The 25,816-nt window shown below is 44.5% G+C and overlaps 1 protein-coding gene across 1 annotated transcript in view; it reads right to left on the bottom strand.

Moving 5' to 3' along the window:
- The window catches only part of LOC126474305 (galactoside alpha-(1,2)-fucosyltransferase 1-like), a 120,147-nt gene extending 99,585 nt beyond the window's left edge, over positions 1 to 20,562 (bottom strand). Inside the window, exons 1-3 of the mRNA XM_050101771.1 lie at positions 20,524 to 20,562; positions 16,813 to 17,141; positions 4,689 to 4,842 (exon numbers count right to left, since the gene is read on the bottom strand). Coding sequence (XP_049957728.1) covers positions 4,689 to 4,842; positions 16,813 to 17,126 — 468 coding nt within the window. The 5' untranslated portion in view covers positions 17,127 to 17,141; positions 20,524 to 20,562. The remainder of the gene's footprint in view (positions 1 to 4,688; positions 4,843 to 16,812; positions 17,142 to 20,523) is intronic.
- Between the last annotated feature and the right edge of the window lie 5,254 nt (positions 20,563 to 25,816).

Genomic DNA, 25,816 nt, shown 5'->3' with positions numbered 1-25,816 from the left:
GAACGCTGGCAGGCATAGAACAATTACAACTTTTCCAGAATGAATTTTCACTCCCTAGCGGACTGTGCGCTGAGTTCAAACTGTCTGGTAGATTAGATATGTGTGCTGCGCCAGGACCCTAACCTGTGACCTGTTTCTTTCGCGGGCAGTTGCTCTGTCGACTGAGCTATCAACGCACGAATCGCTTCCGGCCCTCACAGCTTTACTTCCGATTATAATTCTTCTCTGAGGATCGCGGGTCACGTCTCGTACTTGGATAGCTCAGTGCGTAGATCACTTGCCCGCGAAACGCATAACCTCAGCCCTCCACACATTAATTTGTCAACGAGTACGAAATCAGCGCAAGTTACAATACAGAGTGAAAATTTATTCCGCGAACAATCATCTAAGCTGTGACCAAGTCATTTCTCCAGCGTACCCTTTTTCCAGGAGAGGTACTCTCTCAAGGCATGCAGAAGAACTGTGAAGCCTGGAAGGCAGGAGGAGAGGCGGAAGTAGAACTGTTACCGGTCGGGGGAGGGGAGGGGGGGGGGAGAGGGTGTTCGTGAGTCGCGCTTGGTCAGCTTGATCAGTACAGCTCTCGCCCACGAAAGGCACAGGTCACAGGTTCGGGTCCCTGTTCCACACACAGTTTTAATGTGCGAGAAAGTGTCAGTTACAGATAACAGAAATATTCAAATTAAAAAAAACTATTGAAATCTTCTAAAAAACTTCTGCTAGATGCATCAGCTGCTAATAGCTCCTTTATTATAGGGCCATACACGACCGGTTTCGCCATGATTTAATCGCGCCCTCTGGTATAAAAACTATGGCAAAATATAATCAGAATTAGGAAGTATAATAATGGGGAAAAATAAGGCAATTAAATCAGAAAAACGGAGGAAAAAATACTCACATGAAACTTCCTGACAGATTAAAACTGTGTGCTGGACCGACATTCGTACTCGACACCTGTGCCTTTCGCCGACAAGTTCTCTACCGACTGAGCTACCCAAGCATGACGCACGACCTGTCGTCACAGCTTCACTTCCACACGTACCTCGTCGTAAAGCTTCCAAACTTCACAGAAGTTCTCCTGCAGACCTTGCAAGACTAGCACTCCTGACAGAAAGGATAATGGAAGCTAGGCGACGAGGTACTGGCGGAAGAAAAGCTGTGAGGACAGGTCGTGAATCGTGCTTGGGTAGCTTAGTCGGTAGAACACATCAGCGCACACTACGGCGCAGAGTGAAAATTTCATTCCAAACTCTCACTGGCCTAACTTAACAACGGGTTAGACACTGAAGAACCAGAGAAACTGGTACACTTGCCTGATATCGTGTAGGGTCGCCGCGAGCACGCAGAAGTGCCGCAACATGACGTGGCATTAATGTCTGAAGTATTGCTGCAGGGAATTGACACCATGAATCCTGCAGGGCTGTCCGTAAATCCGCAAGAGTACGAAGGAGTGGAGATCTCGTCTGAACAGCACGTTCCAAGGCATACCAGATATGCACTATAATATTCATATCTGGGGAGTCTGGTGGCCAGCGGAAGTGTTTAAACCCAAAAGAGTATTCATGGAGCCACTCTGTAGTTATTATGGATGTGTGGGGTGTCGCATTGTCCTCCTGGAATTGCCCAAGTCTGTCGAAATGCACAATGGACATGAGTGGGTGCAGGCGATGAGACAGGATGCTGCGTGTCATCTGTCAGAGTTCGTATCTAGACGTATCAGCAGTCCCATATCACCCGAACTGCACACGCCCCACACCATTACGGAGCCTCCACCTGCTGACATGCAGGGTCCATGGATTCATAGGGTTGTCCCCATACCCGTACACATCCATCCGCTCGATACAATTTGAAACGAGACTCGTTCGACCAGGCAACATGTTTGCAATCAACAGTCCAATTTAGGTGTTGACGGGCCCAGGCGAGGTGTAAAGCTTTGAGTCGTGCAGTCATCAAGGGTGGACGGGTGGACCTTCGCCTCCGAAAGCCCATATCAATGATGTTTCGTTGAATGGTTTGCACACTCACACTTGTTGATGACCCAGCGTTGAAATCTGCAGCAATTTGCGGAAGGGTTGCACTTCTGTCACGCTGAAAGATTCTCTTCATTCGTCGTTGGTCCCGTTCTTGCAGGAGCTTCCTCCGGCCGCAGCGATGACGGAGATTTAATGTTTTACCGGATTCCTGATATTCACGGTACACTAGTGAAATGGTCGTACAGGAAAATTCCTACTTCATCGTCCCCCTCTGAGATACTGTGTCCCATCTCTCGTGCGCCGACTATAACACCACGTTCAAACTCACTTAAATCTTGATAACCTGCCATTGTTGCAGCAGCAACCAATCTAACAACTGCGCCAGACACTTGTTGTGTTATATAGGCGGTGCCGACGGTAGCGCCGTATTCTGGCTGTTTACTTATCTCTGTATTTGAATACGCATGCCAATACCAGTTTCTTTGACTTTTCAGTGTAAGACAAACCGTCTCCCAACGTTTGGATGAGGTTCGAATTGTCAGAGCCGCTTAAATTGGATGGTTACAAAATGAAACATCCAAAATTTCGGTGGGTAGCAGGTACGTGAGCACTGTGAGTCGCGGGCTGTGACCTACAAAGAAGTCCGAATAAAGGCCCCGGAATAAAACTATACGGAATGAACATACGTTGGATAGAAAAGTATGAAGACTCAACAGTGACGAAAAATCAACATATGACCGCAAAAGGCACTTGGTGGAGACGTGACTTTGCGTGAAGCAGGAAGGTTCAAAAATGGCTCTGAGCACTATGGGACTTAACATCTGAGGTCATCAGTCCCCTAGAACTTAGAACTGCTTAAACCTAACCAACCTAAGGGCATCACACACATCCATGCCCGAGGCAGGATTCAAACCTGCGACCGTTTCGCGCGGTTCCAGGCTGAAGCGCCTAGAACCGCTCGGCCACAGCGGCCGGCTAAGAAATGTGGGAATATGCTGCTAGAGGTGCAAAGATGGAGACAAAAGAATCACGATTACGTACCCACAGAAGGCTGCAGACCGTTAAAAAATAAATTAAGGAAGAGAAAGACGGTGAGTGGTATAACAGTATGTAGAGGGAAATTACAGGGCTCGCGCTAAGAGCTGCTAAGATAAAATTAAAAGTACAATATAAAAACTTCCTGTGATCAAATATTAGGTCACCTAATACAAAAAGATTAGCCGGGTGACCTACAAAAATGATTAAAATTGCAACAAAACCCATCCCCTATCCAAAACACGTTCATTCCAAACAGTTTTCTTCCGGGATTTTATTTGAACTCCTTTTTAGATCCGTAACCCCGTCTCCAGTAATCATGTACACGGTTACCCACTGGAATTTTGTATGTCCTCCTCTAGCATTACTTTTCCTCAACAGTAGTTGTCGATACCAGTATTATTTTTCGAATTTTGGACAGGTCAGTATTACCTCAGCTCCTTTCCTGAAAATTTTCGTATAATTTTAGACACAATATGTTCTATTTCAACCTAAAATTTAAGAAAAAGGATTACTTTTTTTTCGGTATTACACTCTGAAGTACAGTTAAAATCATTTTTAGAAACATTTGAAATTGCGAATTATTTGGCACACTTAAGATTTCTATTATTAATTAAGCAATATAGTACTGTTTACTATGTTTATTTATGGATTCGTTTATGAAATAATAATCGAACTTAACAGAATTCATTTGTCAAGAAAAATTGTAAACCCTTATTTCCGCTGAGTGAACAGTACTAAGCATGACTTTGATGTGATCGGAAGTATTTTTGTATTTTGGGCGAATAACGTAATTTCGGCTTTGTTAATGTGAAAATTCAAAAGACTGGGTGATAGACTAAAACGTGACAAAATATTTTAACGTAACAACAAAAATTCTGCAACAACAGTCTTCAAATTTATTTACATCGATTACCGACCGCTGTGACAGAGCAGTTCTAGGCGCTTCAGTCCGGAATTACGCGACTACTACAGTCGCAGGTTCGAATCCTGCCTCGGGCATGGATGTGTGTGATGTCCTTAGGTTAGTTAGGTTTAAGTAGTTCTAAGTCTAGGACACTCATGACCTCAGATGTTAAGTCCCATAGTGAGTAGAACCATTTCCACCATTTTTTATTTAGATCAATTCAACCATGACGACCTATAATGTGATAATTTCAGCTTCAAGAATCAGACCCCTAGACAAAAAGAACTGGAGCCATCTCTGACCGAAAATCTATGTAAACTAGAAAGTTTATTATAATCTTCACTCCTCTCAAATTTTTCATAAAAGGCTTTGCTTATTGTGGGCAATAACAGAAATTAGGAATGAGAGGGGAGATCACACCATCCAAACGTTAGGAGACCGTGCATCTTCAATGAACCATAGTTAAATTAGTTATGTGAGCATTTGCTTCCCTGTTTTTCTGCTTTAATTGCATTATTTTTTTTTGCATTATTATACTTTCTAATTCTCATTATATTTTTCATAAATGTACACACCTGAGGATACGATTAAATCATCAGGAAACGAGTCGTGTATGATTGTATAAATAAAGGAACTATTAACAGCTAATGCGGCTACTAGCAGCTTTTTAGAAGATTTAAGTTTCTAAAAATTAAAAAAAAATGTATTATGTGTCTAAACTATGGACGCCCAACCGTAAAATCATATTTATGTTCCCTTTACAAACACTTAGTTACCTGGGTGTAGTTTGTGCCAGTGGCGCTCGCTGTCTCCAGTCTAATCCTGTGCAACTTTTCGCTTGCGACACTCTGCAATTCCGGCCGAAAACGGAATTCTTGTCGCAAAAATTCCAAGGAGGGTGCGAGATACTCTGGTAGAATCATGTACTTCCTGAAAAAACACAGCATAAGAAGATTCGTATTAGTAGTAGCATACATCTTTCATAAAACGACCGATAACAAAATGCAGCGTAATTACAAGTGAGTCATCAGATTTTGGCGTCTTATAGCTTCGAGTATATAATGCCCACCTATTTGTACTAACAAGCCATCGAAAGAGAATATTTTAATGTTTTGACATCTCATAGTTTCAAATATACAGGTTGGTCCATTGATAGTGACCAGGCCAAATATCTCATGAAACGAAAAAACTACAAAGAACGAAAGTCGTCTAGCTTGAAGGGGGAAACCAGATGGCGCTATGGTTGGCCCGCTAGGTGTTTCTGCCATAGGTCAAACGGATATCAACTGCGTAATTTAAAATAGGAATCCATATTTTTTATTACATTTTCGTGTAGTATGTAAAGAAATACGAATGTTTTAGTTGGACCACTTTTTTCGCTTTGTGATAGATGGCACAAACGTGTAAGTACGTGGTATCACGTAACATTCCGATTCCGCCAGTGCGGAAGGTATTTGTTTCTTGATACATTACCCGTGTTAAAATGGACCGTTTACCAATTGCGGAAAAGGTCAACATCGTGTTGATGTATGGCTATTGTGATCAAAATGCCCAACGGACGTGTGCTATGTATGCTGCTCGGTATCCTGGACGATATCATCCAAGTGTCCGGACCGTTCGCCGGATAGTTACGTTAGTTAAGGAAACAGAAAGTGTTCAGCCACATGTGAAACGTCAACCACGACCTGCAACAAATGATGATGCCCAAGTAGGTGTTTTAGTTGCTGTCGCGGTTAATCCGCACATCAGTAGCAGACAAATTGCGCGAGAATCGGGAATCTCAAAAACGTCGGTGTTGAGAATGCTACATCACATTGATTGCACCCGTATCATATTTCTATGCACCAGGAATTGCATGGCGACGACTTTGAACGTCGTGTACAGTTCTGCCACTGGGCACAAGAGAAATTACGGGACGATGACAGATTTATTGCGCGCGTTCTGTTTAGCGACGAAGCGTCGTTCACCAACAGCGGCAACGTAAACTGGCGTAATATGCACTATTGGGCAACGGAAAATCCACGATGGCTGCGACAAGTGGAACATCAGCGACCTTGGCGGGTTAATGTATGGTGCGGCATTATGGGAGGAAGGCTAATTGCCCCCATTTTATCGATGGCCATCTCAATGGTGCAATGTATGCTGCATGACAGAATGGCGATGTACTTCCAACATGATGGATGTCCGGTACATAGCTCGCGTGCGGTTGAAGCGGTATTGAATAGCATATTTCATGACAAGTGGATTGGCCGTCGAAGCACCATACCATGGCCCGCACGTTCAACGGATCTGACGTCCCCGAATGTCTTTCTGTTGGGACAGTTGAAGGATATTTGCCATCGTGATCCACCGACAACGCCTGACAACATGCGTCAGCGCATTGTCAATGCATGTGCGAACATTACGGAAGGCGAACTACTCGTTGTTGAGAGGAATGTCGTTACACATATTGCCAAATGCATTGAGGTTGACGGACATCATTTTGAGCATTTATTGCATTAATGTGGTATTGACAGGTAATCACGCAGTAACAGCATGCGTTCTCAGAAATGATAACTTCACAATGGTATATGTATCACATTGGAACAATCGAAATAAAATGTTCAAACGTACCTAAGTTCTGTATTTTAATTTAAAAAACCGACCTGTTACCAACTGTTCGTCTAAAATTGTGACTATTACAGCGCCATCTATCACAAAGCGAAAAAAGTGATCCAACTAAAACATTCATATTTCATTACGTACTACACGAATATGTAATAAAAAATAGGGGTTCCTGTTAAAAAAAAACGCAGTTGATATCCGTTTGACCTGTGGTAGAGCCACCTAGCGGGCCAACCATAGCGCCATCTGGTTTCCCCCTTCAAGCTAGACAAGTTTCGTTCTTTGTAGTTTTTATGTTTGACGCTTATTTCGTAAGATATTTGGCCCGGTCACGATCAATGGACCACCCTGTATAATGCCCAATAACTAACAACCAATCGAAAGAGCATATTTCATAGTTTTGTTTATGTCATTTCAGGTTTCATTTTGACTCACCAGATGGCAGGGCGATAATAGCTTGCAAAATGGTGACTAATCAACAGAAAGCAATTTTTGTGTTGCAGTATGTGTGAACAGAATCTGTCACTATCTTGCAGCGTGCGTTCCGAAGACAGTACAAGATAGAGCCACTGACCGACCAAAGCATTCTGCGATAGCATCGACAGTTCAAGGACACAAACTGCCTCCGTAAAAGGAAAAGCTCTGGGCCACCACCTGCCAAAGAGTAAACAGTGGAGAGGACACGAGATGTATTCCATCGTAGCCCAAACGAATCGACGTGTCGAGCAAGTCGCGAACTGAGCATTCCTCAGTCAACGGTGTGCAAGATTCTATGGAAGCGATTACGTCAGGAACCGTATCGCGCACAACTGCTGCAAAGTTTACGGCCGAACGACCGCACCATTAGATTCGAATTTTAGGAACGTTCCTAGAAAGCAATGGACGGTGACGTGTTCAGTGGTGAGGTGATGTTCTGCCTAAACGGTAAAGTGAATCGTCACGGCGTCCTCACAGGGAGTACGGAAAATCCCAGTGTTACAGTGGAGATTGAAAGAGGTCCTCCAAAGGCGAATGTCTTCTGTACTGTGTCATGTAGCAACGTTTAAGAACCCTACTTCTTCCCTGGGAAAACTTTCATGGGTATGATGCACCTACACATGTTACAAGACTGGTTGCAATGCACACTTCATATTCCAACAAGATGGAGCTCTGCCTCATTGGCATAGAGAACTGCGTCGCCATATGAGCAATGAACTTCCGAACAGGTGGGTTCAATGTTTTGTGCCCAGGATGATTTGACACCCTTCAGGTAGCCCGCAAGGTCTTCCAACCTCACAGTTTGTTTACTTCATTGGGGATAAGTGAAAGGCAATGTGTACCTTCCACCTTTTCCGACAATATTGGGTGATCCCCAAGATTGTATCACTGTTGCGCTAGGGAGCATTGACAGGTATGTACTCAAAAGTTTATGGACTGACCTTATTAGTAGAACAAAGCGAGCACCACCCCACGTTGCATTGTTGGCAAATTTATTCAAGATGGCGTATTCAAGATGGCGGCGATACTGTGGCAATGTCGCAATGATGTCACTGCGTGGAGTTCAAATTTTGGCAGGAAAATAGGTCAATTGGGCTGTTGTTGTTGTTGTGGTCTTCAGTCCTGAGACTGGTTTGATGCAGCTCTCCATGCTACTCTATCCTGTGCAAGCTTCTTCATCTCCCAGTACTTACTGCAACCTACATCCTTCTGAATCTGCTTAATGTATTCATCTCTTGGTCTCCCTATACGATTTTTACCCTCCACGCTGCCCTCTAATGCTAAATTTGTGATCCCTTGATGCCTCAGAACATGCCCTACCAACCAGTCCCTTCTTCTTGTCAAGTTGTGCCACAAACTCCTCTTCTCCCCCATTCTACTCAATACCTCCTCATTAGTTACATGATCTACCCATCTAATCTTCAACATTCTTCTGTAGCATCACATTTCGAAAGCTTCTATTCTCTTTTTGTCCAAACTATCTATCGTCCATGTTTCACTTCCATACATGGCTACACTCCATACAAATGCTTTCAGAAACGACTTCCTGACACTTAAATCTATACTCGATGTTAACAAATTTCTCTTCTTCAGAAATGCTTTCCTTGCCATTGCTAGTCTACATTTTATATCTTCTCTACTTCGACCATCATCAGTTATTTTGCTTCCCAAATAGCAAAACTCCTTTACTACTTTAAGTGTCTTATTTCCTAATCTAATTCCCTCAGCATCACCCGACTTATGTCCGCAGCTCGTGGTCCTGCGGTAGCGTTCTCGCTTCCCACGCCCGGGTTCGATTCCCAGTGGGGTCAGGGATTTTCCCTGCCTCGTGATCACTGGGTGTTGTGTGATGTCCTTAGGTTAGTTAGGTTTAAGTAGTTCTAAGTTCTAGCGGACAGATGATCATAGTGCTCAGAGCCATTTGAACCATTTGAATCACCTGACTTAATTCGACTACATTCCATTATCCTCGTTTTGCTATTGTTGATGTTCATCTTATATCCTCCTTTCAAGACACGGTCCATTCCGTTCAACTGCTCTTCCAAGTCCTTTGCTGTCTCTGATAGAATTACAATTTCATCGGCGAACCTCAAAGTTTTTATTTCTTCTCCATGGATTTTAATACCTACTCCGAATTTTTCTTTTGTTTCCTTTACTGCTTGCTCAATATACAGATTGAATAACATCGGGGATAGGCTACAACCCTGTCTCACTCCCTTCCCAACCACTGCTTCCCTTTCATGTCCCTCCACTCTTATAACTGTCATCTGGTTTCTGTACAAATTGTAAACAGCCCTTCGCTCCCTGTATTTTACCCCTGCCACCTTTAGAATTTGAAAGGGAGTATTCCAGTCAACATTGTCAAAAGCTTTCTCTAAGTCTACAAACGCTAGAAACATAAGTTTGCCTTTCCTTAATCTTTCTTCTAAGATAAGGGGTAAGGTCACTATTGCCTCACGTGTTCCAACATTTCTATGGAATCCAAACTGATCCTCCCTGAGGTCGACTTCTACCAGTTTTTCCATTCGTCTATAAAGAATTCGCGTTAGTATTTTGCAGCTGAGACTTATTAAACTGATAGTTCGGTAATTTTCACATCTGTCAACACCTGCTTTCTTTGGGATTGGAATTATTATATTCTTCTTGAAGTCAAAGGGTATTTCGCCTGTCTCATACATGTTGCTCACCAGATGGTAGAGTTTTGTCATGACTGGCTCTGCCAAGGCCGTCAGTAGTTCTAATGGAATGTTGTCCACTCCTGGGGCCTTGTTTCGACTCAGGTCTTTCAGTGCTCTGTCAAACTCTTCACGCAGTATCGTATCTCCCATTTCATCTTTATCTACATCCTCTTCCATTTCCATAATATTGTCCTCAAGTACATCGCCCTTGTATAGACCCTCTATATACTCCTTCCACCTTTCTGCTTTCCCTTCATTGCTTGGAACTGGGTTTCCCATCTGAGCTCTTGATATTCATACAAGTGGTTCTCTTTACTCCAAAGGTCTCTTTAATTTTCCTGTAGGCAGTATCTATCTTACCCCTAGTGAGATAAGCCTCTACATCCCTACATTTGTCCTCTAGCCATCCCTGCTTAGCAGTTTTGCACTTCCTGTCGATCTCATTTTTGAGACGTTTGTATTCCTTTTTGCCTGCTTCATTTACTGCATTTTTATATTTTCTCTTTTGATCAATTAAATTCAATATTTCTTCTGTTACCCAAGGATTTCTACCAGCCCTCGTATTTTTACCTACTTGATCATCTGCTGCCTTCACTACTTCGTCCCTCAGAGCTACCCATTCTTCTTCTACTGTATTCCTTTTCCCCATTCCTGTCAATTGTTCCCTTATGCTCTCCCTGAAACTCTCTACAATCTCTGGTTTAGTCAGTTTATCAAGGTCCCATCTCCTTAAATTCCCACCTTTTTGCAGTTTCTTCAGTTTTAATCTATCTTAATCAATTGGGCTACCTCCACTAAAATAACCCCCTCCCCTCCCCCCCCTCCCCTCCCCCCCTCCCCTCCCCTGGAAAATGGCGGGAAGTTCACATTCCAGCAGGACAATGCAACACATCAAGGATACCTCCACTAACCTAAGAAAATGGTGGGAAAATAGGTCACTTGGGCTACCTCCATTAAACTAAGTCATCCGACTGCCACCTCTTCCTAGGAATTGGCGGAAAAAGGACTCAGCCTGTGCTGGACAGGATGGACATAAGTCTTTATTTTCAGTTTAAAGGCAGTACCACCATTAAGTGTGTTCACCATGAGGTCTGGAGTCCAAGTGACCTAGTACACAGTGCCACCACCAGAGGGCACTGTCGTCCCTCCTGGAATGTAATCCAGGATGGTGGTCTGGAGGGGAAAATGGTGGGAACAGGACTTAGCCTGCGCTGGGCTGCTGGAGAGAGGAAGGAGTGTTCTTTATTTATTTTTGGAACCATTTGCTTTGGGGCAGATTTGACATAGTACATTTATTACACTGATACAAAACACTCACTCTGAGAAAGCAAGTGTTCAAAGACAAGTTGAAGCAGACCACCCATCTCTGGTTGGGATGTCCTCACTCATCCACCACTGTGGCATTAGGACATCTCCAGACCAGTAGCTGTAGGATACCAAAAAATCCCGCCGGTTTTCTCTTCTGTAACACAGGGCTTCGAATTCTGTTTGCGTAATTGTTCTGATTTCCCCCTGTCTGTGCTTAGAAGAATGATTCTATGATTAATGGTGGTTTTGCGAGTGTGCACAGACATGATGAAAGCTTTTAGTGGTGAGAACGTTTAACGTTTCTGAGATGTATGTTGACAGTAGGACGAACATTTTGCGGCGATGCGTCAGCCACGCTGGGCAGGTAAGCATGCGTGCAAGGCAAGACGCAGCTCGCATGTCGGTTAGGATCGCTAGAAACAATGCACCCTGTGCTATTCTAGGAAGCATTGGAACAGATTTCTGTAGCACAACCTGTGATGTCAGTAACCACAGGTCGAGAGGTATTGTCCCAGCACCCAGGCACCCCGTGGGTGACTTGGTTCTTATTCACATAGGGATGTGATGTCAGTACAACACTCGAAGAATTCTAACTGTATATCCGAAAATAGATGCGACTATCACCTGCTGGCTGTAGGCGATAGTGGTGTGAGGGCAGTTGCTCGCACTCCAGCGTTCATCACTTTGCAGCAGCAGTGGTGCCCCTGACTCCTGGCAGCGTGTGCAGCGTTGTCGGCGTCGACGTCGCGTGTCGGGTGTGGGGATGTGTTGTTTAGTAGCGATCTTTTGTTTAAACTATATTCCATCGATTTCCCCTACCAGTATGATTCCGGGAGTTAAAAAACTACCCCATACATGTGAAGGATATCGATTTAATTAATTTGCATAAATTTTTTATATCAACATGGTGTTAGCGGTACATAAGTTAAGGGGAGGGTGTGGGTGGGTGTGTGACATGGAGCAGAGGAGCAGGTTAGGTGCAGACCACTAGGTTAAATTGCATGATTTTTATGTAAAATGAGGTACAATAGTTTAAGAGGGTGGGGGTGGGTGACAAAGAAGAGTGCGCCAGAAATGGCTTTCAAAAGTGTGTGAAATTCGAAAAGTGTACAAGAAAATGGTGGGAGGACATAACTAATAATTTAATATGGTATCAAAGGGGGTAATATAGTTTAAGGTTATGGAGGTGACATGGAAATCCAGTTAACAGAACAATAGGTTCAGTGCTGACAAAGGGCCAAACATTTGGTTAAGGCACCCAGAGTGCAGTGCCAAACATTAGGTTATGCAACATGTTTGCCCCATTAAATTACTTCTTACAAGATCTACATCTTTCCAAACAGATGAGAATGAAGAACAATAGATTTCCAACCTCTGCAAACTGAATTGTTTATAGATAAGCAATATGTCCTCGAATTTCCTGTTACGAGACCCTTCCTCTCCACCACAAGGCCACCATTTTCCATATATTTCATACATTGCTTTGAATCCCATAAACTGTTTAAATGAAAATATTCCATACATTGTCTAAATTATTTAAACAATATTCCATACACTATAATCGAATTCCCTCCAAATGACCAATCAACAGAGTCTTTTTCCCACCAACTTCTGGGAGGGCGGGTGGGGGGTGAGGTGGTTTACCAGAAGGGGAGAGGTTAATTAACTGATCAGTTTAATTAAATAGTCAATCAAATTGATAAGAGTGAGAAGGGCTATTCCAATAACTCAGACCTGAAAGTGTACCTGTAGCAGTGAGGGGGGAGGTTTCTTGAGGGTCGAGGTTTCTTGAGGGGGGAGGGGAGTGGAGGGGGTGCAGAAACAATAGGTTAAGTGACTGTCAATCAAAAGAAAGGATCCTTTTAGTAGAACAATAGGTTAAGGAGCTGTCAATCAAAGGAGAACAATAGGTTACGTACCTGTCAATTAAAGGAGAATGATAGGTTAAGTACCTGTGAATCAAAGGAGAACCATAGGTTTGCCCCTGAGTGCATACCTGACTGTGATGTAGGCAACCTACACTAACAAAATGCGCCAGAGCAGACCTTGTCCCCCTACTGACAACAGTCCCCTGCATGTCCACAGGGGACTGTTCAAGCTGGCCGGTCAGAATAGCCAAGCGGTTCTAGGCACTACAGTCTGGAACCGCGTGACTGATACGGTCACCGGTTCGAATCCTGCCTCGGGCATGGATGTGTGTGATGTCCTTAGGTTAGTTAGGTTTAAGTAGTTCTAAGTTCTAGCGGACTGATGGCCTCAGAAGTTAAGTCCCATAGTGCTCAAAGCCATTTGAGCTAGTGGAGGCTCTGTAATGGTATGGGGCGTGTGCAGTTGGAGTGATACGGGACCTCTGATATGTCTAAATACGACTTTGGCAGATGACACATAGGTAAGCATCCCATCTAGTCACCTGCATCCATTCATGTCCATTGCGCATTCTGACTGACTTGAGCAATCCCAGTAGGACAGTGCGACACCCCACACGTCCAGAGTTGCCACAGAGTAGCTCCAGGAACGCTCTTCTAAGTTTAAACACTTACAGACATGAATATTATTTGCATATCTGGGATGCCTCGCATTGTGCTGTTCAGAAGAGATCTCTACCCCCTTGTACTCTTACAGATTGACAGCCCTGCAGGATTCATGGTGTCAGTTCCCTCCAGCACTACTTCAGACATTAGTCAAGTCCATGCCACGTCGTGTTGCGGCACCTCAGTGTGCTCCCGGGGGCGCTACACGATATTGTGCAGACATACCTGTTTTTTGGCCCTTCAGTGTTAAATACTGTGTTGGTGTGGGCAGCTTTATGTCGGACAGACTGTGAGTTCTATTGAACAGCATTGCCTAGAACGAGAGAGATATTTTCCCCTTGAGTACTATGAAAAATCAGTCGTATCAGAGTACTCTCTAGAAAATGGAAATCGTATTACATTCGGCGAAACGCCTTTAATTAACGGACAAATACGAGTAGTTTCTGGGGTTGAGTAATAATAGAAGCGATCGAGATAACAATCTATGACAACATCCTCAGTAGAGGTGGCTTCCTGCAGCTAAGCACGGCGGATGGTTGAAGCGGGCGCAGCGAGCGACAACGGATACATTGCTTTATATGGCGCTGGATCGAGCATCAGTGGCGTCACAGAAGGCAGTGCGGCTGTAGAGAAACCAAAAGACAGTCACCAATCGAGAACGGCCGAGGAGTACTCGGCTAGAAGCTCGTGGATATTGAACCACTTGACGCCGCTGGCAGCTCGAGAGTATTATATCAAAATAATATTCAATTGTAATAGTCGAGAAGTAATTGTTCTTCCTGAGAAAATAAACAAAAGTAATTATTGAGGAAGGATGCTTGCATTTTTACAGACATAACAAAAAGAAAAGAAACAGGTCATGAATAGGGTATACTTCCATAGACCTTACAACTCCCAGTCGATGAGCGTGGAGGACTATGCGTAATGTGAGTGTTCTCTATACTCTTCTCACTCCGGTCAGACAGCTCAAGGTCATTTGTCCCGCTCTCCCCACCTCACGCGACCATCCCTCCACAGCAGCTTTTGCACTCTCTCCCAGTGCAGTAACCATGCCTTCTGCAGTTATACAACAAAAGTGCGTGAGTGAATCTATGCGTTTACATTCAAACTGTGCATGATGTCGAGCCTGAGAGGTATTGGGCGCCAGTCTAAGGACACTGGGCATAACGTGTTTAGCCGGCCGCGGTGGTCTCGCAGTTAAGGCGCTCAGTCCGGAACCGCGCGACTGCTATGGTCGCAGGTTCGAGTCCTGCCTCGGGCATGGATGTGTGTGATGTCCTTAGGTTAGTTAGGTTTAAGTAGTTCTAAGTTCTAGGGGACTGATGACCACGGAAGTTAAGTCCCATAGTGCTCAGAGCCATTTGAACCATAACGTGTTTAATTTCTTCAAAGCGCTGGAAAACTGCCAAGGAATAGGTTTTTGGTTTTTTGAGAGATAGCATGTCAGGTCTCGGCAAGAATAGTGCAACGTATCTCTGAGGAATCCAATAAAAGTGTAATCGAAAATGAAGATGACCTAGGGCAAAGTAAAAAACATTGCACACCAAAAACCTGTCATAGGGTTGGATTATTTCCAGAAAGACGTAATCCATTGCTCAGATCACGAATTTTATGGTAATAGTGAATACCCAACACTTAAAAAACTATTATCTGGCAGGATTCTAACAGAAACTGTGGTCTAAAGGTCCTTTTAGGTAAAGGACCATGTCTGATAATCTGCCATGCCCGATCGGCCAAATACCTTTTCATAGAGGGGCGGAATTGGTGTTTCAGTCTAAAAGCAGTGCTGATTATCATCAAGAGATGAATAATGTAGTATTTGGGTAATGGTTCACTGATCTCCTTCAAAGCCTGAAAGAAGGGTGTGTGATAGTCATGAACAATGCAAACTATCGTTCCATGCTTAACGAAAAAATTCCCAACACAAATTCCAATAAAGCTGACATTTTGGAATGTCTGCAGAGCAAAAGCATACCCCATGATCCCACACTCATGATGGGCGAATTGATTTCCTTGTTAGGCATCGCAGCTGCATTTGTAGGCGATATGAGCTTGATGAGCCATTGGCCTTGCCGCTTTGGTAACACCGGTTCCCGTCAGAACACCGAAGATAAGTGCTGCCGGGCTGGGCTAGCACTTGGATGGGTGACCATCCAGTCTGCCGAGTGCTGTTGGCAAGCTAGGTGCACTCGTCCCTTGTGAGGTATACTGCGGAGCTACTTGATTGAGAAGCAGCGGCTCCGGTCTCGGAAACTGACATACGGCCAGGAGAGGGGTGTACTGACCACATGCCCCTCCATATCCGCATCCAGCGACGCCTGTGGACTGGGGATGATGACACGGTGGCCGGTCTGTACCGTTGGGCCTTCATGGCCGGTTCGGGAGAAGTTATGAGTCTGATGATCTAGCTGCAGAACTGGGACATGAAGTAATATGGCTTCCTGTCAGTATAATCTCATTGAACTGATATGGGCTAAGATAAAGTGAGAAGTAGCAGACAAGAATTGTGCATTGAAATATGGAGAAGAGAGAAAATTATTGAAGGACGCCATTAAACACGAAACAATAGAAGATTGGCAGAAATGTATTGCCCGTGTGGAGCGACTGCATGAAGAAGAATTCGTGAAGCAAGAACTTGGAGATGAATGCATTCGGAAGAAAATGGTTCAAATGGCTCTGAGCACTATGGGACTTAACAGCTGTGGTCATCAGTCCCCTAGAACTTAGAACTACTTAAACCTAACTAACCTAAGGACATCACACACATCCATGCCCGAGGCAGGATTCGAACCTGCGACCGTAGCAGTCGCGCGGTTCCGGACTGCGCGCCTAGAACCGCGAGACCACCGCGGCCGGCGCATTCAGAAGATTGTAATAAGTCTACGTGAAGACAGTGACCACAGTTGCAGTGACTACACAGTGAAGATGATGTCCGCCTGCTATAATTTCCGTTGATAGGTTAAATTTAAACTTTTCCTTTTCTTTCCCTTTATTAATATGCAAAACAAAGTTCACTAAAATGTAATGAATTAATTCTACACACCGACGATGCTTATTCTTGTTGGTACCTTGCTTATGCACCAAAAGCTGTTGACTGTACGGTGTTCTTGCAAGGAAGTAGAGGGGAGCGTATAGAGTGGGCATAAAGGCACGTGACCTTGAGCTGCCTGGTCAGAGTGAAAAGAGTGTAGTTTACACAAGAGGTGAACTCACGAGGGATACATTGTAGTCCCTACACTTGAGGCAAGCCTTATAAATATCCGCGAACCACACTGTATAGGAAGGCACTTTATTTAACGTACTTGAAAATGAGTGGCAAGTGTTTGCTTCTCAGGTGGCTCAGTGTCTTCTCTACAGATCCCCACGTCAGGAGCTGGTGCTTCGGGTCGTCCAGGAACCCCTCCTCTGTGAGGTTTCCTTCACATGGCGGCTGCTGCAAAACTCGGCCCAGCGGTTCTGCACTGAGGTTGTGGAAGATGGCGGACAGCGGCTCGAGGATCCTGGCAGGCATGGCCAGCCGTAGGTGGTGCCGGTTCGCCAAAATGGCGGAGCACGCATACTCCACCAGCAGGTTCCCCAGTCTGCCACCAGGCTGCGCTGTCACCACACCGTCCATGCAGGCTCCTGTTTCCTATAATACATAAAGCATAAGATGTTAAACACGACATATTACTGCAATTATGGTTGCCTGTAAATGGTGATGACACTGGCCATATGTACACTGATCAGCAAGAACAGTAAGACCACCTACATAATAGTGAGTCTGTCCGCATCATGGGCACGAATAGCAGCAGCGACGAATCGTGGCATGGAAGCAATGATGCCTTGGTAGGTCACTGAAGGGAGTTGGCACCATATCTGCACACACTAGCTGCCCAATTTCCATAAATATGGGAGAGGGAGGCGATCAGCTCTTGAATCCACATTCAGTCACAACCCAGATGTGGCGAGTTTCGGGGCCAGCACATCAATTGTAACTCACCACTGTGACATGACACATTATCTTGTCGGAACATACCATTGACATCAGAAAACATAATCGTCATGAAGGGGTGTACGTGGTCTGCAACCTCTGTACAATACTCGTCGATCATCGCGGCCCCTTATGCAAGGCCTACTGGGCCCGTGGACGCCCACGTGAGTGTTCCCCAGAGCATAATGGAGCCGCCGCCAGCTTGTTTCCGTCCTGCTGTACGGATGTTGAGGAACTGTCACCCTGGAAGACGACGGATTCGCGTCCTCCTATCGGCGTCATGAAAAAGCATCGGGGTTCATCTGACCAAGCAACGCCCTGCCACTGCACCAACATCCAGTGTCAATGATGACGTTCCCATTTCAGTCGTAGTTGCCGATGTTGTGGTGTGGCACATGCATGGGTCGTCAGATATGAAAATTAAGGAGATTGTAAATTGTTAAACGACAGAGTTATTAATTAATACATTTCCAAGAAAGGGGCCATTTAGATACTTCTACCTACACCTAGGGCAGTTGATAGCAGATGTTCCATTTGCCGGTCCGCTGCACCCCTATATAAATACAGCTAGAGATGCAATACGAGGAGACGCTTTGCACCAACATATCAAATTGTCCACGTCAGTCAAATGCCCACGTATGTTGTGCCTCGGATGACGTCGCAGCTGGGTAGTGTTGAATGCGTTTTCGGTAAAAGTAGGAAGTGAACACGCAAGTACTGTGCACCATCTTTGATTTCACGGGAGTACCTTTTAGTGTGTCGCCCGTTATGTTGACAAAACCACGTGGCAAGTGGCGAGATTATTTTCCACTTTTAAGGCGAGCAAATAACTTTTGGTGGTTAGAAGTCAGGGCGATAGACCAATTTATTTGGAACTTCCCATAGAGATCACCTCTGAACCGTTAATAGTGCTGTTTTCGATAGGGATATTATTTACAATATTAAGACTTATATTTTGTGCAAGTGAACGGTTACAGAATATATCAATCAGGTAAAACTCAAAAATTTTATTTATAGTCATAGCTGACGATCCCGCTGAGAAAATAGCAAGAGTAATGGGGACTTGCAGACTGGAAATTATGATCAGTATGTTCTCCATCGCATTTTGGCTGACGGAGAAAATAATTTTCAGGCTCTTGTAGATGGCGAAGGTACGTGGAAAGCACGCACAGACTCTTAGTCTTTTCATAATGACATAACAAAGTAACGATCATTTGATTGTTACCCGCCGCCCGACAGTGTGTTAACATATTAGGGAATAACTTCCGTGGCGCTAGAATGAGTCCGAGAAGGGTAAAGAACGTACGGGAGAAAAGCGTTTGGAGCACATTCAACAAATAATTGAGGATGTTCGGCGTAGGTGTTGCTCTGACTGACGAGATTTGCGTAGGACAGGTAGCCGTTGTGAGACACTTCAAATCAGTCACAGGACTGGTGAAAAAAGGTTTAAAAAATAAATAAAGGGTACTCAACCTTTTGAACACAAATAGATTCGAGAAGGAACTGAATTTATACTATGGAGAATAAGGACTGCTTGTTATCTTCCTTTTTTGTCTGCTTGCTACCGATTTAGAAGCTCAAAGAGTTCCTCTTTGGGCGCTTAAGGTTAGTAATCGATGACTAGCACCACAAGTACATCCGGTATCTTTAATGCAGCATCCACGACTCACTGAGTCGTGTGGTGACTACGCCATACGATTCTGGATTACATTAATCGGATCTACAGGGGACAGGCAAAATAATGTGAACACCTGTACTTACTTGGGAATGGTTTATTAACAAGGGGTTGGACCTCCATTTTCCCGTAATACAGCTGCAATTCTTCTTGGAATACTGGCATATAATGAATAACTGTATAGTCTCCAATAGAATGTTAGGCCACTCTTCGATCAGAGCCTTTTCTGACTCCTGTAGCGAAAAGGGAGGCGGATATCTGTTCCGGAGTCTACGCTCCGATACCGATCACAAGGGTTGGATAATTTTCGAGTCTGTGGGCTATGCTGGCCAGGGAAGTCGCTGCAGTTCAGTTGCATGCTCCTCATACCGCGATTGTACTGCCCTGACTATGTGAATGGGTGCATTATCGTCCTGAAATATGGGATTATTGTTGGGAAACAACATTTCCATCATAGGGTGCGCCTATTCATCTAAAATATTTACATAAACTTTGGCAGTAATGATGTGACTAGCAGTATACCATCACATGGCTGCCCACACTATCACACATCCACCTCCACGCTTAACAGCTGGAATGAAGCAATCAGGATTGTAGGCTTCGTTTAGCGTTCTCCAGGCGTAAACCCGCCACGATGTTGGAAATAACGGAAACCTTGAGTCGTCGGACCATATGTCATGTTTCCACTGATCATCCGTCCAGGATTTATGCTCCTGACACCATGTCTTACGCTTCTTTGCGTTGGTTGTCGCCACTTATCGTTTCGGTGTAGCAGTCCGTCCATAAACATTGGCTTTATGGAGTTCTCGGCGAACAGTGTCGGCAGATACAGTCTCGAATATGGATATTGAGCTCTGAAGTCACTTTAGCCGCCATGGTTTTGTGTTGTTTTGGCACAATTCGTATCAGCATACGACTATCTCTGTCATTATTACTATTACGTTTACACGATGGTGTCTTTCCATGTTTTGTGTAGGCTGTCACGACTGTTGAAACAGTTGCTCTTGAAACATTCAATAAGTTGGCCGTCTAGATTACTGATGCTGCAGCTAATGAGGTCCCCACAATCTGCCCTCTTTGGAACTCTGTTAGGTCTTTCATTGCACGTCGATCTCGGCTTCTAAATGCAGATACGAAGTGTGCACTACTCGTAAACAACCTGCACTGTTGCCTAGTCCGTACTGAACAAGCACAGTCCAGCACGACACGTGCCTTACCTGCGTTGTTGATCGGCAAACACAACCATACCATTACTAACACTGTTACCATTATTTCGCCCATCCCCTTTCAAATGGCTCTAAGCATTATGTTTAACAGCTGACGCTAATATTTGTAGAAGTATGGAAGCAACATGAAGGAACTGACCTTTATTTGGGGCGACCTGACGAACGCAGTGATGGTATCAACACGGCTGCCACGTGCCACCAACCTCGGCGAATATACGACGTGGTCGGTGGCGGCATCCTGCAAGGAGACAAGGAACATCTGAGGTCATCAGTCCTCTAGACTTAAAACTACTTAAACCTAAGTAACCTAAGGGCATCACACACATCCATGCCCGAGGCAGGATTCGAACCTGCGACCGTAGCAGCAGCGCTGTTCCAGACTGAAGCGCCTAGAGATGCTCGGCCACAGCGTCCGGCCCCCTATCCCCTTTACTTACGGTCGTACACAGCATTGATTACTAACCTAAAGCCCCTGATGATCAAGTCTCAAAACTTCGCAATTGATAGTCAAGAGACAAAAGACGGTAAACATAGATGGCTGGTGACAAAACAGTAAGAGGATAAATAGTTTTAACTCTTTACAATAAAATATTTAACAGCTGACGCTAATATTTGCAGAAGTATGGAAGCAACATGAAGGAACTGACCTTTATTTGGGGCGACCTGACGAACGCAGTGATGGTCTCTGTGGTGTCTCCTAAATTGTAGCTGACGATCGACAGTAACAACAGAGGTATCAACACGGCTGGCACGCGCCACCAACCTCGGCGAATATACGACGTGGTCGGTGGCGACATCCTGCAAGGAGACAAGGAAAATCCTTCATCGCTGGTCTGCCAAGCTCCAAGTGGATGGATACCTCTCTCCAAATTGTTATGAAGCACCAGGTGTTCAGATGTGCGTACCATGTTGACTGGTGTGATGAACATTGCTAGTTGTTAAAATTGCAACACCATAACTATGTAGAATCGCAGAGGAAAGGAATATGTGGAAAACACAGATAAGGAGAAGGGACAGGATGATAGGACATCTGCTAAGACATGAGGGAATGACTTCCATGGTGCTAGAGGGAGCTGTAGAGGGCAAAAACTGTAGAGGAAGACAGAGATTGGAATACGTCAACCAAATAATTGAGGACGTAGGTTGCAAGTGCTACTCTGAGATGAAGAGGTTAGCCAGGAATGGAATTCGTGGCGGGCCGCATCAAACCAGTCAGTAGACTGATGACAAAAAAAAAAAAAAATAAAATAAAAAAAAAATTAAAAAGAATCTGAAAGCGAATAACTACTTATTGGGCGTGCGCAGAACAGTAGCAAGAATACGTGGTTAGATTTGTACGGGATTTCGGGGATATACACTACTGGCCATTAAAATTGCTACACCACGAAGATGACGTGCTACAGAAGCGAAATTTAACCGACAGGGAGAAGATGCTGTGATATGCAAATGATTAGCTTTTCAGAGCATTCACACAAGGTTGGCGCCGGTGGCGACACCTACAACGTGCTGACATGAGGAAAGTTTCCAACCAATTTCTCATACACAAACAGCAGTTGACCGGCGACGCCTGGTGAAACGTTGTCGTGATGCCTCGTGTAAGGAGGAGAAATACGTACCATCACGTTTCCGACTTTGATAAAGGTCGGATGGTAGCCTATTGCGATTGCGGTTTATCGTATCGCGACATTTCTGCTCGCGTTAGTCGAGATCCAATGACTGTTAGCAGAATATGGAATCGGTGGGTTCAGGAGGGTAATACGGAACGTCGTGCTGGATCCAAACGGCCTCGTATCACTAGCAGTTGAGATGACAGGCATCTTATCCGTATGGCTGTAACGGATCGTGCAGCCACGTCTCGATCCCTAAGTCAACAGACGGGGACGTTTGCAAGACAACAACCATCTGCACGAACAGTTCGACGACGTTTGCAGCAGCATGGACTATCAGTTCGGAGGCCATGGCTGCGGTTACCCTTGGCGCTGCATGACAGACAGGAGGACCTGCGATAGTGTACTCAACGACGAACCTGGTTGCACGAATGGCAAAACGTCATTTTTTCGGATAAATCCAGGTTATGTTTACAGCGTCATGATGGTCGCATCCGTGTTTGGCGACATCGCAGTGAACGCACATTGGAAGCGTGTATTCGTCATCGCCATACTGGTGTATCACCCGGCGTGATGGTATGGGGTGCCATTGGTTACAACTCTCGGTCACATCTTTCTCGCATTGACGGCACTTTGAACAGTGGACGTTACATTTCAGATGTGTTACGACCCGTGGCTCTACCCTTCATTCGATCCCTGCGAAACCCTACATTTCAGCAAGATAATGCACGACCGCATGTTGCAGGTCCAGTACGGGCCTTTCTGGATACAGAAAATGTTCGACTGCTGCCCTGGCCAGCACATTCTCCAGATCTGTCACCAATTGAAAACATCTGGTCAATGGTGGCCGAACAACTGGTTCGTCACAATATGCCAGTCACTACTCTTGATGAACTGTTGTATCATGTTGAAGCTGCATAGGCAGCTGTACCTGTACACGTCATCCAAGCTCTGTTTGACTCAATGCCCAGGCGTATCAAGGCCGTTACTACGGCCAGAGGTGGTTGTTCTGGGTACTGATTTCTCAGGATCTATGCAGCCAAATTGCGTGAAAATGTAATCACATGTCAGTTCTAGTATAATATATTTGTCCAATGAATACCCGTTTATCATCTGCATTTCTTCTTGGTGTAGCAATTTTAATGGCCAGTAGTGTATACAGTTCTGTACATAAAACTGTCACCTGTAGCAGCAAGAATGACTTTAGCTCGGTCAGGCATAGAGTCCAACTGTCCCTTGATGACAGATACGAGTACGTCATTCTGTGTAGCTTCGACACTGTGCCAGAGTTCAACAGTCATAATGGCTGACGTAATGTGAGTGTTAGTCTCTACACTACCCGTGACCAGATGCTTTTAGTGGATGAAAGATCTGCAGAATATGCTGGCCAGGCCAGATGTCGGCCACACTCTGTATCGAGATAGGTCGGGGCAGCACGGGCAGAATGCGGTCTTACATTATCTTGCTGAAACATATAATAGTTCACCGAGGCGGACCATTCATACACCTTCTTTAATCCCTCTGATAAATCAATAACTCAAAATGACAGTCACAATCGCATTATTTATTTTGCCGCCAACCGGTTTTAACCCGCGATGGGGTCATCTGCAGGGCAATTTACACTGTAAAGTTATAATATTTGTAATCATGTACGTAATCTACTAGCAATTAGACAAAGTTACATAAATAAACAGATTTTTATACCCATTTGGTCGCTCGCTGGAGTCGTCACCCTGCCTGTGTACGGTTAGTAACTATGCATAGTTGGCTCTCTGCATGAGCTTAAATAACGACCAACACGTGGGCAGACGGTAAACGCCCTCCACGGTGACCAACGGTAGTTATATGTTTAAGCAAGAAATCGTAAATTTTAAAGTTTGTTCCAGTTGTAATATAAAACATGATAAATAATAATAGTAAATATAGCTAATTAGACTTCGAGAAATTTACAATTATTTAAAATGAAGGTAACTGTTGTCCCATTCATGTTTCACATCATTTGTGGGTAGAGCAGAGCCTTTTATCTTTTGTGGTAGGGACACCGTTGCCATGGGCGATAGTATATATCAAGCGCCCCCTAGCCTGTGTGGTTGGGACTCTGTCGTCATGGTAGACCCTTCGTATGAGTCGTCTGCTGTAATACCATCTTTGTGTGACGTTCGAAGTTACGGTAACGGCGTACCATAACCATTCTTCCACCATATTTTTGTCAATCCATGTGGTCTTCTGCTGCTGGTATATTTATTATTATTATGTATTATGTTTTATATTACAACTGGAACCAACTTTAAAATTTACGATTTTTTGCTTAAGCATGTAACTACCGTTGGTCACCGTGGAGGGCGTTTACCGTCTGCCCACGTGTTGTTGGCCGTTATTTAAGTTCATGCAGAGAACCAACCATGCATACATCTACATCTACATGATTACTCTGCAATTCACATTTAAGTGCTTGGCAGAGGATTCATCGAGCCACAATCATACTATCTCCCTACCATTCCACTCCCGAACAGCGCGCGGGAAAAACGAACACCTAAACCTTTCTGTTCGAGCTCTGATTTCTCTTATTTTATTTTGGTGATCATTCCTACCTATGTAGGTTGGACTCAACAAAATATTTTCGCATTCGGAAGAGAAAGTTGGTGACTGAAATTTCGTAAATAGATCTCGCCGCGACGAAAAACGCCTTTGCTTTAATGACTTCCATCCCAACTCGCGTATCATATCTGCCACACTCTCTCCCCTATTACGTGATAATACAAAACGAGCTGCCCTTTTTTGCACCCTTTCGATGTCCTCCGTCAATCCCACCTGGTAAGGATCCCACACAGCGCAGCAATATTCTAACAGAGGACGAACGAGTGTAGTGTAAGCTGTCTCTTTAGTGGACTTGTTGCATCTTCTAAGTGTCCTGCCAATGAAACGCAACCTTTGGCTCGCCTTCCCCACAATATTATCTATGTGGTCTTTCCAACTGAAGTTGTTCGTAATTCTTACACCCAGGTACTTAGTTGAATTGACAGCCTTGAGAATTGTACTGTTTATCGAGTAATCGAATTCCAACGGATTTCTTTTGGAACTCATGTGGATCACCTCACACTTTTCGTTATTTAGCGTCAACTGCCACCTGCCACACCATACAGCAATCTTTTCTAAATCGCTTTGCAACTGATACTGGTCCTCGAATGACCTTACTGGACGGTAAATTACAGCATCATCAGCGAACAACCTAAGAGAACTGCCCAGATTGTCACCCAGGTCATTTATAGAGATCAGGAACAGCAGAGGTCCCAGGACGCTTCCATGGGGAACACCTGATATCACTTCAATTTTACTCGATGATTTGCCGTCTATTATTACGAACTGCGACCTTCCTGACAGGAAATCACGAATCCAGTCGCACAACTGAGACGATACCCCATAGGCCCGCGGCTTGATTAGAAGTCGCTTGTGAGGAAAGGTGTCAATAGCTTTCCGGAAATCTAAAAATACGGAATCAACTTGAGATCCCCTGTCGATAGCGACCATTACTTCGTGCGAATAAAGAGCTAGCTGCGTTGCACAAGAACGATGTTTTCTGAAACCTTGCTGTTTACGTGTCAATAGATCGTTCCCTTCGAAGTGATTCATAATGTTTGAATACAGTATATGCTCCAAAACCCTACTGCAAACCGACGTCAATGATATAGGTCTGTAGTTCGATGGATTACTCCTACTACCCTTCTTAAACACTGGTGCGACCTGCGCAATTTTCCGATCTGCAGGTACAGATCTATCGGTGAGCGAGCGGTTGTATATGATTGCTAAGTAGGGAGCTATTGTATC

This window comes from Schistocerca serialis, chromosome 4 (assembly GCF_023864345.2).
Source record: "Schistocerca serialis cubense isolate TAMUIC-IGC-003099 chromosome 4, iqSchSeri2.2, whole genome shotgun sequence".
Taxonomy (NCBI): Eukaryota; Metazoa; Arthropoda; class Insecta; order Orthoptera; family Acrididae; genus Schistocerca; species Schistocerca serialis.
Note: the sequence above shows the minus strand (reverse complement) of the source record. Positions and strands in the feature narration are given on the sequence as shown.